This window comes from Podarcis cretensis (genome assembly GCF_951804945.1).
Source record: "Podarcis cretensis genome assembly, chromosome: 13".
NCBI lineage: Eukaryota > Metazoa > Chordata > Lepidosauria > Squamata > Lacertidae > Podarcis > Podarcis cretensis.
This window is the reverse complement of record NC_137182.1, coordinates 29635996-29649195: the sequence shown is the minus strand read 5'-3', so window position 1 is coordinate 29649195 and position 13200 is coordinate 29635996. Positions and strand designations below refer to the sequence as shown.

The window sequence follows — 13200 nt, the reverse complement described above, 5'->3', positions numbered from 1 at the left end:
AACCCAATTCTCAAGGGCACGGCAACTTACGGAGGCGGCTTGGTGGGTCGCCCATCAAACTTGTCCTTCAGCTGCCTCTCCGCTTTAGTCAGGGTGGAGCGAGGGGGTGCACCTTCCTCGAAGTTCATCTCTGGGTGCTTCTGGATATAATCCCGCATCACTTCCTGTGGACACAAAACACACGGGGCGTTTAGCGTGGCAGAGGCAGGCTGGTAGAATACCCTCCCTAGGCTCTGGGGTTGTGGACAGGGCACGAGGGGGCCCCCGCCTGTGCTACCCTGACCAGTTTTAAACACTTGGCAGAAGAAGCAGAGGAGGAGTTGCTTTGCAACTCCCTTCTGAGGGAGCGATGCCCAGAAGTCGGCTCTCGGAGCGCGGCTGGGTTTCTACAGCTGCGACAAGGCCGGGCTGAGCACAGGGGGGAGAAGATGGAGGGGAACTGTTGAGTGTTCCCTACCTCATACTCCTTCCGCTGCTCCAGAGCCTTATGAATCCATTTCAGCCTTTTTTTGTCCGAGAGCTGAGACCATTGCTTGCCCAACGAATCCTTCAGCTCCTTCGTGGTGGCCTGAAAAACCCAGGTGAGGAAGGGGAAATAATAATAGTAATAAAAAATAGGTAAAAATGAAAAAATAGGGGAGGAAGCAAAAGGGGATGGACTGCCCACCCTAATGGTACGGCAGTGAGCTAAGCTACACTTTTGGAAAGGCAAGTTAGAAAAAAAAAAGTTTTCCTCAGGCTCCTTTAAAGGGAGCGAAAAAGCCCAATACACAGGAAATATATAAACCCGCAATCTATGGGTTTGCTTACTTGCTACATAAGAATCTGATATCTAGCATCAAACAAGGCAACCTGAGAACCTAAAATGTTTATTTTTAAATACTAAAAATATTTCTAGCCCTCATGGGCTATAGGTCTCGTGTCCTTTTCCTCACTCTATTCCTGTTTCTGACCCAGAGGACCAAATATCCAGATATGAATTACAGCAGCAGAGAATACAAAGCTAAACAAACCGCATGCAAACATTACACACTAAAGACTGGATCAGATTTATTTAGCCTAGCTGTCTCCAATATCAGCCCCTCTAGATGCCTGCAGGCAAGCTGGAGAATGAGATTTCCTGTTTGTCCTCAAGCCACTGGCATTGGTGGTGTTTTGTCTCTGGCAACCCACTCTACTGCTAATATTATCTACAGAACCGCCTACAATTCTTTCAAAGCCATTTATGTCTATCAATCATCACCAACACTCTGTGGCAGTGAGTTTCACAGTTTATTTTCCCGCGATGTAAAACTGGATCACTCTAAATTCTTACCGGATCAGTTTCCTAAGCCTTTGTTTCATTAGAAAGGGGCTCCTCCATTTTCCTGATCATTTCACTTGCTATTTCCCCCCATCACTTCTCTAGCTCTCTCAGGAACAGGTAACACCAGCTTTCCTCAAACCTGGATGCTTTGGACTACAGCTCCCATCAGCCCAAGCCACCACACCCAAGTGGTAGGGGCTGATGGGAGCTGTAGTCCAAAGCACCTAGAGGGCATCACCTTGGGGAACTGCATTATATACTCAGCAGAATCAAGAGGCAAAGCTTTTTCTAGATTTTCAATGGGGGGGGGGAGAGAATTGCATATTTGAAAACTTCCTCTATTATTATTATTATTATTATTATTATTATTATTATTATTATTATTATACCGCTTCACATAGGAAAACAGCATTGCTTACAAGGAACATTTCCTTCTAACATGTTGGTTGTGTGAAATGAAGGTTTAAAAAATAAAATTCAAAAGATGATATCCCATCGGCGGCCCAAACGGACGAGTCTTTTGCCACTTGTTTCTGCTCCAGCTGTAAAGTGGTACTAACACAGTGGAGTACCCAGAAATAAAATTAAGTCTGTGTATCAGTCCAAGAGCAAAATTGGGATTTACTGGGCACAGAATGCATATCCTTCCTTACATTCCTTTATTGTCCACCTTTTCAAGAACACAGCTGTGTGTCATCGTTCTCCCCCCCCCCCAAAGAAAAATCCCCACCCACTTTTCCTCCTTCTTGTGGGCTCTCCTTATCCAAGTCTCTTACACCACCTACTTACATCAGGGCGCACTTTCAGGTAGATCTTCTTCTCATGAGTGTACCAGAGCTGTTGGGGAGTCTTGGGTTTCTCTGGGATATCAGACTTCTTGGCATTTTGAATGAGGTCGGGGTGGTCTTCCCTTCACAGAACAAAAGTAACAGGGGGTGGGGGTGAAATGTTAAGGCAGTGGCAGTACCAGAACCGTACAAAACACAGAAACACATTATCCACTTCCTTTATAGTCCCATGCATCATTCCCACCTCTCAAACACTGAAAGAAGCTACTAATTTGACTCAGGCTCTTCTCATAAGAAGGTACCCTTTCAGATGGAAATTATTCTACCTGCCTGAAGAATATATTCATTTGTGAATTTTGCCATTTGTTGACCCAGGTTTCCAGACAGGAAAGAAAAGAGGTTCCTACATTGCAGATTATGCACCTTTTTAGTCCCTTATCACCAAAACAAAGCATCTTTTTGCGGCAAAGTTAATGTAAGTAAATTTTGATACAACTGAAATCTATAGCCGCGGCTGACGTGCAAAAGGTGAAGCTATTGCTTAGCTAACTCTTACCTAAATCTTGCCAAATTTCGCTGAAAATCTTGTTTCTCTCGCTGGAAGTCTTGGATGTACTTCATCTAGAAGACAAAAAAAGGGGGGAGTGTTGAATACAGGTGAGACAGGAAAAGCTGACAAGTTTCCAAGAACAGCCACAACACTAAAACACTTCTAACACATGAAGCAGGAGGGGGCAGAACTGTGAAACTCTTTAGGCCCTCCTCCATTCCTTGAGATCACCTCCTTCCTGCTACTTTTAGAAGCCTAGACCCTCAGCAAGCCAAGGAAACACAACAAAGCCCTGTGGCATCTGCTAGTCTCTGGGAGCGGCATGAGCAGGCAAGTAGTGGCATGAGGGTTAAACAGACAGATTAACTGCCATCTTTGGGGAAACCACTGCATGTTCTCAACCCCTTGGGAGACTAGGAGGGGTGGAAAAAGCGAACACAACCATTCACAGACACCTCTTGCTCTCTCTGGCCTCCGTAGTGGAGAAGACACCTCAAATCAGGGATGGGGTGCCTTTTACAGTCCAGTGGCCACATTCCCTCATGGGCAACCTTCCAGAGGCCACATGCAAGTGGTGGGCGGGGCCAAAGCAAAAGCGGGTGGGTCTATAGTTGTGACTCTTGCCTTGCAGGTTTCTATATACAATGCACACACCCCTCTCTCCATCCAGGCAAGCAAAGAGGCACTATTGCAGCTCAAGGCCATAAGTCAGCCAGGCAAAAGCATGTGTGCGAGGGTGAAATAGGAGCAGGGCCAGGGAAGGATGTGGCCCGGGGAAAAAGGGGCTGCCTACAGAGTGGCCCGAGGGCTCAATAAAGAGGAGGCACGAAGCCCGCCTCAGGGCCAGATGTTCCTGCACCCCTGCCATACCTCATTCAAGGCTGGGAAACTGGAAGGTGCCAACAGGTAAGATGGCACCTAGGAACCCATTTTTGCTAAAAGAAACATCCAACAGTACATGTGTTCCCTAAACTAAAAACAGACACTTCAACCTCTCAATTAAGCAACCTTGAATATGTAAAAGCGCAAGGTAGCATTCTGCAATAGCCCCATTCAGAGCTGACCTCCTGAAGTTAATGGACATGACTAACTATGGGATCATTTATTGCATGGGACCAACTCTGAATACAGCTTAGCTGACTACAACCCATAAGAGGTCGAAGTGAGTTCTGGGAGTAGTCATCCCAGAACAATGGCATCCTATAAAATGGGCTTTCACAGTAAAGCAAATTCCACTTTCAAGGCCCTAAACATTTCCAGCCATTGCCGAACTGCGGCTGAAGGGAGGCATCCAAATGATTGGGGGGGGGGTCCGTCATACATTTTGGCTTGGTTTCTGAACACTGCAGGGTAATTGAGGGAAGGGACTTTTCCTTGAAGGAGGCCCTTTTGCAGAAGACTCCCAAGAGCACCTTGCTGTTGCTGCCTTCTGCAAAAGAAACCTTCCCCAACCCAGCACATTCCAGATGCTTTGGACTACAACTCCCATCAGTCCCAAGCTGGCCTGGAGAGAAAGGGGAACAAGCTGTACCAAATTCTCCAAGGAGAACAGGAGAGGTGGTTTCTATCTCTCATATGCACACCCTGCTGCTGCTGCTGCTGCTGCAAGTGCTAGGATGCTCCTCATAGCACAGAGAGCTGCATCCCTGCAGATACTCATATGCGGCACTTTCCACAGCCTCCATATTCATCTGCTCACCTTCTTCTTTTCAGGGAGCTCCTTATACTTTTTGGATAGTATCTTGGTGAGATCCAGATTGCTCATTTCCGGGTGCAGCTTAGCATACTTTGCTCGCTTCTCCATGAAGAAACGGAAATATGGAGTCAAAGGTTTCTTGGGGAAGTCGGGATGCTTCTGAATAGGGACAGGAAAGGAAGCAACAAGGAAGGTTTATTGTTTCGAGCCTGCCTGGTCAGAAGTCCACAAAACGTGTTGCTGCTTTTAAATTAGCATCGCGTAACTCTTTCTGTTCCATGCCATCTCCCTTTTCTTCTGTGTGTGCACGTGCTCCCCCACTGTATTTTTTTGCGGGGGACATGGAGAGTCCCATCATTTTTGCTCCCTACTAACATAGGGCTGAATTGATCACTTGCAGGCAGCCCCATGGAACAGTGCCCCAAAGGGCAGCGAGATGCAGGTTTCTCATCCCAAATCTAGTTAGTGCTTTTCAGAAGCAAATCATTCCCATGTAACCCTATACACACTGCAGCAACTAGACCTTCCCTCATAGCAAATGAGAAAAATAATATGTTTGGGGGTTTTTCTCCCGCCCACAAACTCCACCCCAATCAGAAGGTGAATAAAAAGAATTAAATCAGAATTAAAAGATGATAAAAGGTTAATGAATTAGATCCACCATAATTGGCTAGTCATGGGCATGAGCTTAAAGGGGCAACAGTGGTTGTGAATGGAGACAGGGATTCTCCAAAGGGCAAGAGACTAAAACAAGCTGCAGAAAGCAAGTCAATCAGGTGTTGCTTTTTTTTAATGTTTTAAAAAAGCAAAAGGATTTTAACATCCAGAGATGGCTTTTAGTGGCCCATTTCTTTCACCACTATTTTTCTTATTTCTTTTAATATTGTAAACTACTCAGTCCCTGCTTGAGCCAGGTTAAATTGATTCACAAGATAGGTCAGCACACGTAAACTGTATCAGTGTTATTTACACATCGTCATCAATGTATACAGTTTACAAAGAACAGCCCCCCTACCTCAAGTGGGGGCTGTCTAATAAAATAAATATGGAAACAGCCAAAGCAAGGAAGTGGAAGAATTCCCGACTATTTCAACAACACATACTTTGGCTTATTTGCAATAAAGGGAGTGGGGGAGAAAACAATGCAAAGGCTTCGGGGGAAAGGCAAGTTAAGATTCCTTCTGTGTTAAGATGCCATTAAGAGGCCAAATATTAAGTCCCAAGATACTGCTCCTGCTCCCATACTGTTCCAAAGGTAGAGGCGTATCTCAGTGGAAGATGCAGAAGGCCCCAGATTCAATCCCTGGCACCTCCAGTTTAAAGTGTCCTATAGCAGCAGGGGAAGATAAAGATCCTGCATCTGAACGAAAGCCGATGACCCATTAAGGCCTTTTAGGCCTTTGGGGCTAAGCCCCACCCACCTCCCAATTACCCAATGCCATGGGTAGAAGGTAAATAAACAGGCATCTGAGCTGGGCAAAAATGCAGGGGCTTGCGAAGAACTCTGCGTGGTGCTTTGAAGTCCTGACAATCGGCTGATTGTCGGGACTTCAAAGCACCACATAGAGTCATGCAGTGGCCATGTCACCTGACCTCTCTGCAACACGCAGGCAGAGCATCTGTACACTGGAAGGGAGTAACTCCACCAGCACACATGAGGATGTGCTGAAAGCCATCTGGTGTGGAAGCATTTCCACCCTGAGCACCAATAACAGAAGGCACGGCTGCAATATCCAGTGAGGACCTGGGTCCCACAAGCCCCCCACCCAGCCACTCACTGTTGTAACACGCGGCTGGTAAACATTTGGCTTTAGTTGAGATTCTTGCATTGCAGGGGGTTAGACTAGATGCCCCCTAGGTCCCTCTCATGCAGAAGGGGGAAGGGGGCTCAAGAGCAACAACTTGGAGCAATTCTACTCCAACTTCTCTCAAATGTGTCTTCTAATTTCACTGAATTTTATGGCTCCTGTTTGTGAGCTGCCTTAAACTTTTCTAAGGAAAAGCAGGGTATAAACATTTTAAAGAGAGGATGCATTATATAAGTTTAGGCACCAGGCAAAAATGTTCCTCTTCAACCAGGCCTCAGGTTGATTAATATTCTACAGTCTTTTAAAGGTGTCTGTGGGAGGTTATGGTTTTGCTGTTTTGTTTTACTCATTTACTTGTTTCTGTATTTTATTGTGTGAACGGCCTGAGATCTTACGATGAAGGGTGGTGTATAAATCTAAGAAGTAAAAAACAAAAAGTTGGTATCTCTCAGTTACAGGCTTTTCGTAAACTGGATTTATAGTTTCTTTAATGCCTGGTTGACAGGGCCATGCCTGGAGTTCAAGCGCCCCCTCAGATTTGTGCTTCCGTCCTGTTTGTTCGAAAAGCAGATCTGAGAAATTCGATTTTCATTTTCTGACCTCCTAAAACAGGAAACACCCAAAGAAGAAGAGAAAAGCATAGGTGTTGAAAAAACAGCTCTGACTGAAAACCAACAGTTCAAGCAACTAGCAGTGCTCCAAATAAGAATGACTCAGAAAAAGGGCGCCAAGGTTTGTGTGTGTGTGTGTGTAAATCTTCCAATCGGCACCTCAGGCGGTCTTCAGAGTGCATGAGCACTCATGGAAGAACAACAGATACGGGCAACCCAAAAGGGTAAATCTAAAATTGATGTTAGGCCCATACCTTTATTAAAGACCAACTAAATGTCACCAAAGAGCATGAATTTTTTCTCCAGAACCCTGCATTAGGATAGATTACAAACAAAGGAAGGGGAGGGGGAGAGGGGAAAAGTGTTTTTTCCCCAGAAGCCCTTAGCGGCAACCTGAAATCTGCAGAGCTCCTAGAGAAAGCCTCATTTGGATGCCTATAACTTCCACATTTCATTTTAAAGGCTGACTCCATGGATTCTACATCAACTCTCCCTACACACACACAATTCACTATCCTGATGAAGTGTTCTGAGGAACTCAAAAGCTTGCAGACTAATTTTGTGACATTTAGGTTGGCCTAATGAAGCTGAAAGTGAGTTCCAATTTTGTTTTACTCTACACCGTGGAATGATATGTAGGCCTGTCAGCTTTCTAACCTCTTCTAGCTCCTAAACCCTTGTGAGTAGACAGGAGTTGGCGGTAATGCTTTTTTCTATGAAAGTTTCTTGCTAATTTCTGCCACTTAAAGCTGCTGTTAGAAAGAAACAAAAGCAGACCCAACCCATTTTTTTCCTGGTCAACAGGCAACCCTTTCAATACTCTACTTCCACCAAAAGTAGCCTGTTAACTAGAGCACTGCAATAGTAATAATAATAACAGTATAGATTTAATTCCATTAACATGTAATTGCTTTTTAATTATTGTTTCCTCTATGTTTTCAGCTGCTCTTGTTTTTATATATAAGCTGCCTTGAGCCCCATCAGGGAAAAAGGTGGGGTATTCTTCTTCTTCTCCTCCTCCTGTTTTCTATCTAGTTTGGATTCTGGCCTTTTCATGGAATGAACCTCACTTCATCCTCTTTAGAAAACACTGGTTGAAAGAGAGAATATGACTTGAGGCAGCATGGGGAAAGAGAAGAGGGTCACCAAACACAATGCTCAGATTTTGCTCAGTCACCTGCCCTCTTTCTGTACTTCTGCGAGGGACTGTGTCTTAAGCAGGACTCCTGAATGGAAGGAGGCAAGCCCAGAGCTGTAACCCCTGCAGAAATGCAACTGTGCAGGGGTGAATTCTGCTGAATCTCTTCATCTGAGAGAGTACTGAATGATCTGGTGACATCCAAGGCACAGGTGTGGCAAACATGCCTGCCCCTCATCAGATGCTGACTGGCTGAAGGGAAGACCAAAGCAGTAGATCATGCAGAGAGAAAAGGCCTATTCCGGCATGCAAATTGCAGAGAAAGCTACAGCATGGAGCCAAAGCAGGGCCATCCGCCCTGGTCTCGCCTCTATCACCCACATACTAGAGGGGTATGCCTGCAGCAGGGCTCCCCTCAACAGATGTGCCCCCGCCACATGTGGCCATCCCTGCTCTCTCTCCCTACATGATTGCTGTTAAGTGTGATTTGCATGCCCAAATTAATTCAAAGTATTGGTGCTGACCTTTAAAGCCCTAAACAGCCTCAGCCCAGTATACCTGAAGGAGAATCTCCACCCCCACCACTCAGCCCGGACACTCGAGGTCCTCCTCCGAGGGTCTTCTGCTGGTTCCCCCACTGCGCAAAGTGAAGTTACAGGGAACCATGCAGAGGGCCTTCTCGGTAGTGGCGCCCTCCCTGTGGAATGGCCTCTCTTCAGATGTCAAGGAAACAAACAACTATCTGACTTTTAGAAGACATCCAAGTTTTAAAGGATGTTTTTATTATGTTTTTAGATATGTTGTAAGCAACCCAGAGTGGCTGGGGAACCCCAGCCAGATGGGCGAGGTATAACTAATAAAATAAAATAAAAATAATAGGCTGCAGCGGGCAGGTTCCTGTTAAAGATGGCTGCTTTGAAGCTTCTAGCAACTTTGACTCATTCATGTATTTCTACCTGCCTGCCCCCAGAGAGCTCCTTCCTGGCACATGCTTTGGGAGTGACTCATTCTCAATTTTTCACATTCTTTGAAGTAATCTGGTTTTAAGTGCTTTAATTCAGAGGGGAGGGGAGAGAGACAATACAATTGTGCTAGCCTTCTGCACTCTTAAAAAGCGCTTTGCTGATCGTTAAAGGGATACGCGTATCAACAACTGCAAATTGAAATGCATGTGTGTATACGTGTATGTGTGTGTAATGAGGATTTTTTATGGCACAGGTGTGTGACACTAGAAGCTGCACTATTCCACTATTTCTCCCCTATGGCAGAACCAGCTGCCATCAGATGTTTTTGGACAATTTCCAACCTCCCCACCCAGCATGACCAATTATCAGGAATGATGGGAGCTGTAGTCCCATTTATCTGGAGGGCATCTCGGTACCCACCACTGCCCTGTGGGATCTTGCATGGGTGTCAGCAATGTTAAGAAACACTGGCCGCTAAGCACTGCAGAACAGGAACAAAGCGGGAAAGTTAACAGAGCAGCCAGCCAGATTCAGAAGGAGATGTTCTCTCACGAGTCCTTCCCTCCTCTGAGTCAACGCTTACCTTCAGCTTTTTGCCCTTGTATGGGTTTTTCACGTGCTCCTCAGCATCCATAATCAGTTCTGTCAGGGTTCGGAACTTCCTCACCTGCAGGAACAACCGGCAAATGCAACCAGAGACAGGGGAGAGAACAGCATTGTCAACCATTTCCAGGGATGCGAGTCTTTACTAGCACACCATAGCAACCACAACTGAATGACTGAACTTGTGAGCGGAACTAAGAGCTAAGGGCACTTTTATACAAATCCCTAATTATGAAGCCACCACCTTGCTGCAGCTAAGCATGTCTGAATTTGATCAGTATTTGGATGGGGGAACTACCTAAGTTCTTACATATCCTTTAATTCTCAAAGCAGGCATCTTAATGGAGTCTGTGGCAAAAAGCAAATTGACTTTGTTGCATTAGCAGGTGATTCATCAATAGTTCTAACAATCCCCTATGTGCCTGGGGCATACATCATGGAGTGTACTCTCAACTGGGAGGGCAACTGTTGTTTCCACGTTTCATACAGCACCTAGCACACAGCTGCCACTAAACATACATTGGCTGCATTCACGCATTATGCTAATAACTACTGAAAATTAGCTATGTGTCTGGGGCATTGATTGTGGAGTATATTCTCTCTGGGGAAGGTAACATGTTGCTTTTATGTTCTGTGCAACACCTAGCATACAGCTGCCACAAAACATACAATAGCTATGTTTGCACATTATGGTAATTCATGGTTTGTTTTAATCGTGGCTTGCTTAACCAACCATGAGTTATCTCACAGACGAGCAAGCAAATCATGTCAGCTGGTTTCTCCAAAACTTAAGATTGTTCTCCAGCTGTTCTAGCCTAATCTCCCACATCTCGGTGAGTAACTAGGGCAAACAAACCATAGTTAAGCACGGCCATTTGTTTTGGTCATAACACCAAAGCCATCATTTGAAGGCATAACTGGGGTACCCAAGTGCGCCGACGCCCACCTCTGGCCATTGATTTGTTGACCCCATACGTGGCTTCCTTTAATGTCACTTGTGCCCGTATGGTCAATCGCACAAAAACCAACTGTGTGAAAATGGACAAGGATAACTTTAATTGCTCTAATTATGTAAATATTTCTTATATATATAAATATAAAGAGCTGCCTGAAGGCTGGTTCTGGTCGTGCCCAGGCTATACATTCAATTATAATCCAGCAAACATCAGCCATGGCACGCCTTGCTGCTTAAGCCGCTTGTCAATCGTTTTACCCAAAAAGCATCATTTGTCTCGCTCTCGATATCGCCGCTCTGTGCAATTGACTAATGATTGTGACGATTCTGTTTCTCTCCCTAGCAGATCTGAATATATTTCTCTAGCTGTCTCTCTTTTCGGAGTCCCTGGATTGGCTGTACGGAATAGCAGGAATATTAACTCTTTAGCTTGCTCCGCAGCAAAAGCCTTGAATTCTACTTCACAAGCTCTTCACCTTTTGAATAAAGAACAGAGTGAACTCCGCCATGGACTTTTACAAAATTGTGTTGCTATTGACTATTTGCTAATGCTTCATCATTATGGTTGTGAACAAGTGAATGACATGTGTTGTTTCAATATTACTGATAATTCCAAAGCTATTCAAAAGCAAATCTCTCATTTGCAAAACCTCACACACCACATTCAACAGGACGTTGGATTTTCTGGCCTCTGGGATTCATTCGCCCAGTGGCTCACTGGCTGGTTGCCAAATCTGAATTGGCTTCGTAATCTTTTTCAATATGTTATTGTCATAATATGTATATTAATTTTGCTATGTTGCTTCATCCAATGCATTCCTGGTCTCATGCGCCTTTGGTCTGTGTTTTTCTCCTCCTTTGCCACCCAATAAAATTATTGCTGCCTATTTTGCAAAGTGGCAGCACCAACTGTAAACAAAATAAGGGAGATATGGGCGGACTTATTTCAGGCATGCGCTGGCAAACCACGTAACCCGAAGTATTTTTGTCCCATTCACCCTGAAATCACATAGCAACATCGGTGGGCAAACTTATTTCGGGCATGCGCTGGCAAACCATGTATCCCGAAGTATTTTTGTCCCACTCACCTTTAATCAAAAAAGAAAGGGGGAGATGAAGGAAAGTTTTTGCTTCTACACGTCACCTTAAAATGTTCAGTTCACCATGAGTTCATGAAAACATTGCATTCTGACTTGTTCTTAGTCTGACCTGTTCTTAGTGCTTGGTTGACCACATTTACGGATGAATGCTATATATTAATTACTAGTACAGTGGTGCCCCGCAAGACGAACGCCTCGCAAGACGGAAAACCCGCTAGACGAAAGGGTTTTCCGTTTTGGAGGCGCTTCGCAAAACGAATTTCCCTATGGGCTTGCTTTGCAAGACGAAAATGTCTTGTGAGTTCCTGCGGGGTTTTTTCCCTTTTTCCCCCCTTTTCCTAAGCCCTAAGCCGCTTATCAGCTGATCCGCTGATAAGCCGCTTATCAGCTGATCCGCTAAAAGCCGCTAAACCGCTAATAGCGCTAATCCGCTGTCAATGGGCTTGCTTCGCAAGACGAAAAAACCGCTATACGAAGAGCCTCACGGAACGGATTAATTTCGTCTTGCGAGGCACCACTGTAATTGTTTAAGTCTTGCTATATTAATCACTAGTTATAGTTTAATAAGGTTTCCATGCCTGTCTAGTTCTGTGTTCCCTTTCCCAGCCTTTAATCTATTGGTGATTAATGCCTATATGCAACCTTTGCTTTGTACTTGTGTTGACCAATCAGCAACAAGCACATATATGGCAATGCTGTAATATTCAATAAAAGAGACTCCCCGAGACATGCCCGGGAGATGCCTCCCATATGACACCCACCACTCGTCTGTCGTTTATTTCAACCCAACAATAATTAAAACAAGTCATGGCTCGCAGAAGCCAACAGCAAACCGTGCTTCACTTTGTGGTTTGTTGCCAGCTAACCGACTGTGGTTAGTCTTCTGGGCTCAGCTCACACATTCAAACAAACTAGGGCCTGGTTTTATGTTTCAATAAGGCCATTAATAGCAAATTCCTAAGAACAGCTGTTCCAGCAAAAATAACAGAATCCTACAGCACCTTTGAGATTTTGTATTTTTATGTTTAGAAATGTCATAAACTTTAATGGGTTAAGCAGCATGTCAATGCCTAAGTTTATATTTGTACTAGTACATAGGGTGAAAGGATTTTACAGTGAATCCAAAAACACAGAATTGCAGTGAGCAGGAAACATTTCTATGCACAACTCAAATAAATACAAGATCAAATCAGTTGCTCATCAGTAACATTAACTAGTAATTATTGGTTTTAAATTAGCAAGACAAGGAAGATAGTATGTTTAACACCTTAAAGTGGAACAATAAATTTCTGCAGCAAGAAAGACGTTCCTAAATGCCATCTGTCTCGACTTCAACCCCAACAAATTCTCTAATGCTGGGGTGAGCAACCTTCAGGCTTCTGGGATCTACTTTGTGTTATTTTACTAACACCCCAAAGTCCACCAAGTGTAACTCAGTGTAAAAAAGCCATTAGAATAAAGGAAGAGAGTACTTATGAGCACATGTTTAGCCCAGGAATTTGTTTTTGGAATGTGAACTGAGTGTTACAGGGGGTTGGTTTTCCTAAAAAACTTTTATTTATTTCAGCAGTCTAATTTGCGCTTTTCGTTGCTGTTGTTTTAATTACTGAGAGCTGGAAACTCTTGCTGGTCTGCTGCCAGAGATCTTGCCCAGATCCCTCTCTACCAGTATATCCCAAT

At 44.5% G+C, this 13200-nt stretch overlaps 1 protein-coding gene across 6 annotated transcripts in view; it reads right to left on the bottom strand.

Annotated features, from left to right (window-relative positions):
- The window catches only part of UBTF (upstream binding transcription factor), a 46942-nt gene that overhangs the window by 26840 nt on the left and 6902 nt on the right, over window positions 1–13200 (bottom strand). For 5 of the 6 annotated variants that reach the window (XM_079948720.1, XM_079948725.1, XM_079948722.1 and 2 more), the window contains exons 4-9: window positions 9446–9529; window positions 4344–4499; window positions 2651–2715; window positions 2096–2216; window positions 458–568; window positions 31–164 (exon numbers count right to left, since the gene is read on the bottom strand). In XM_079948720.1, coding sequence (XP_079804846.1) covers window positions 31–164; window positions 458–568; window positions 2096–2216; window positions 2651–2715; window positions 4344–4499; window positions 9446–9529 — 671 coding nt within the window. The remainder of the gene's footprint in view (window positions 1–30; window positions 165–457; window positions 569–2095; window positions 2217–2650; window positions 2716–4343; window positions 4500–9445; window positions 9530–13200) is intronic. The other variant, XM_079948724.1, reaches the window with a different exon arrangement.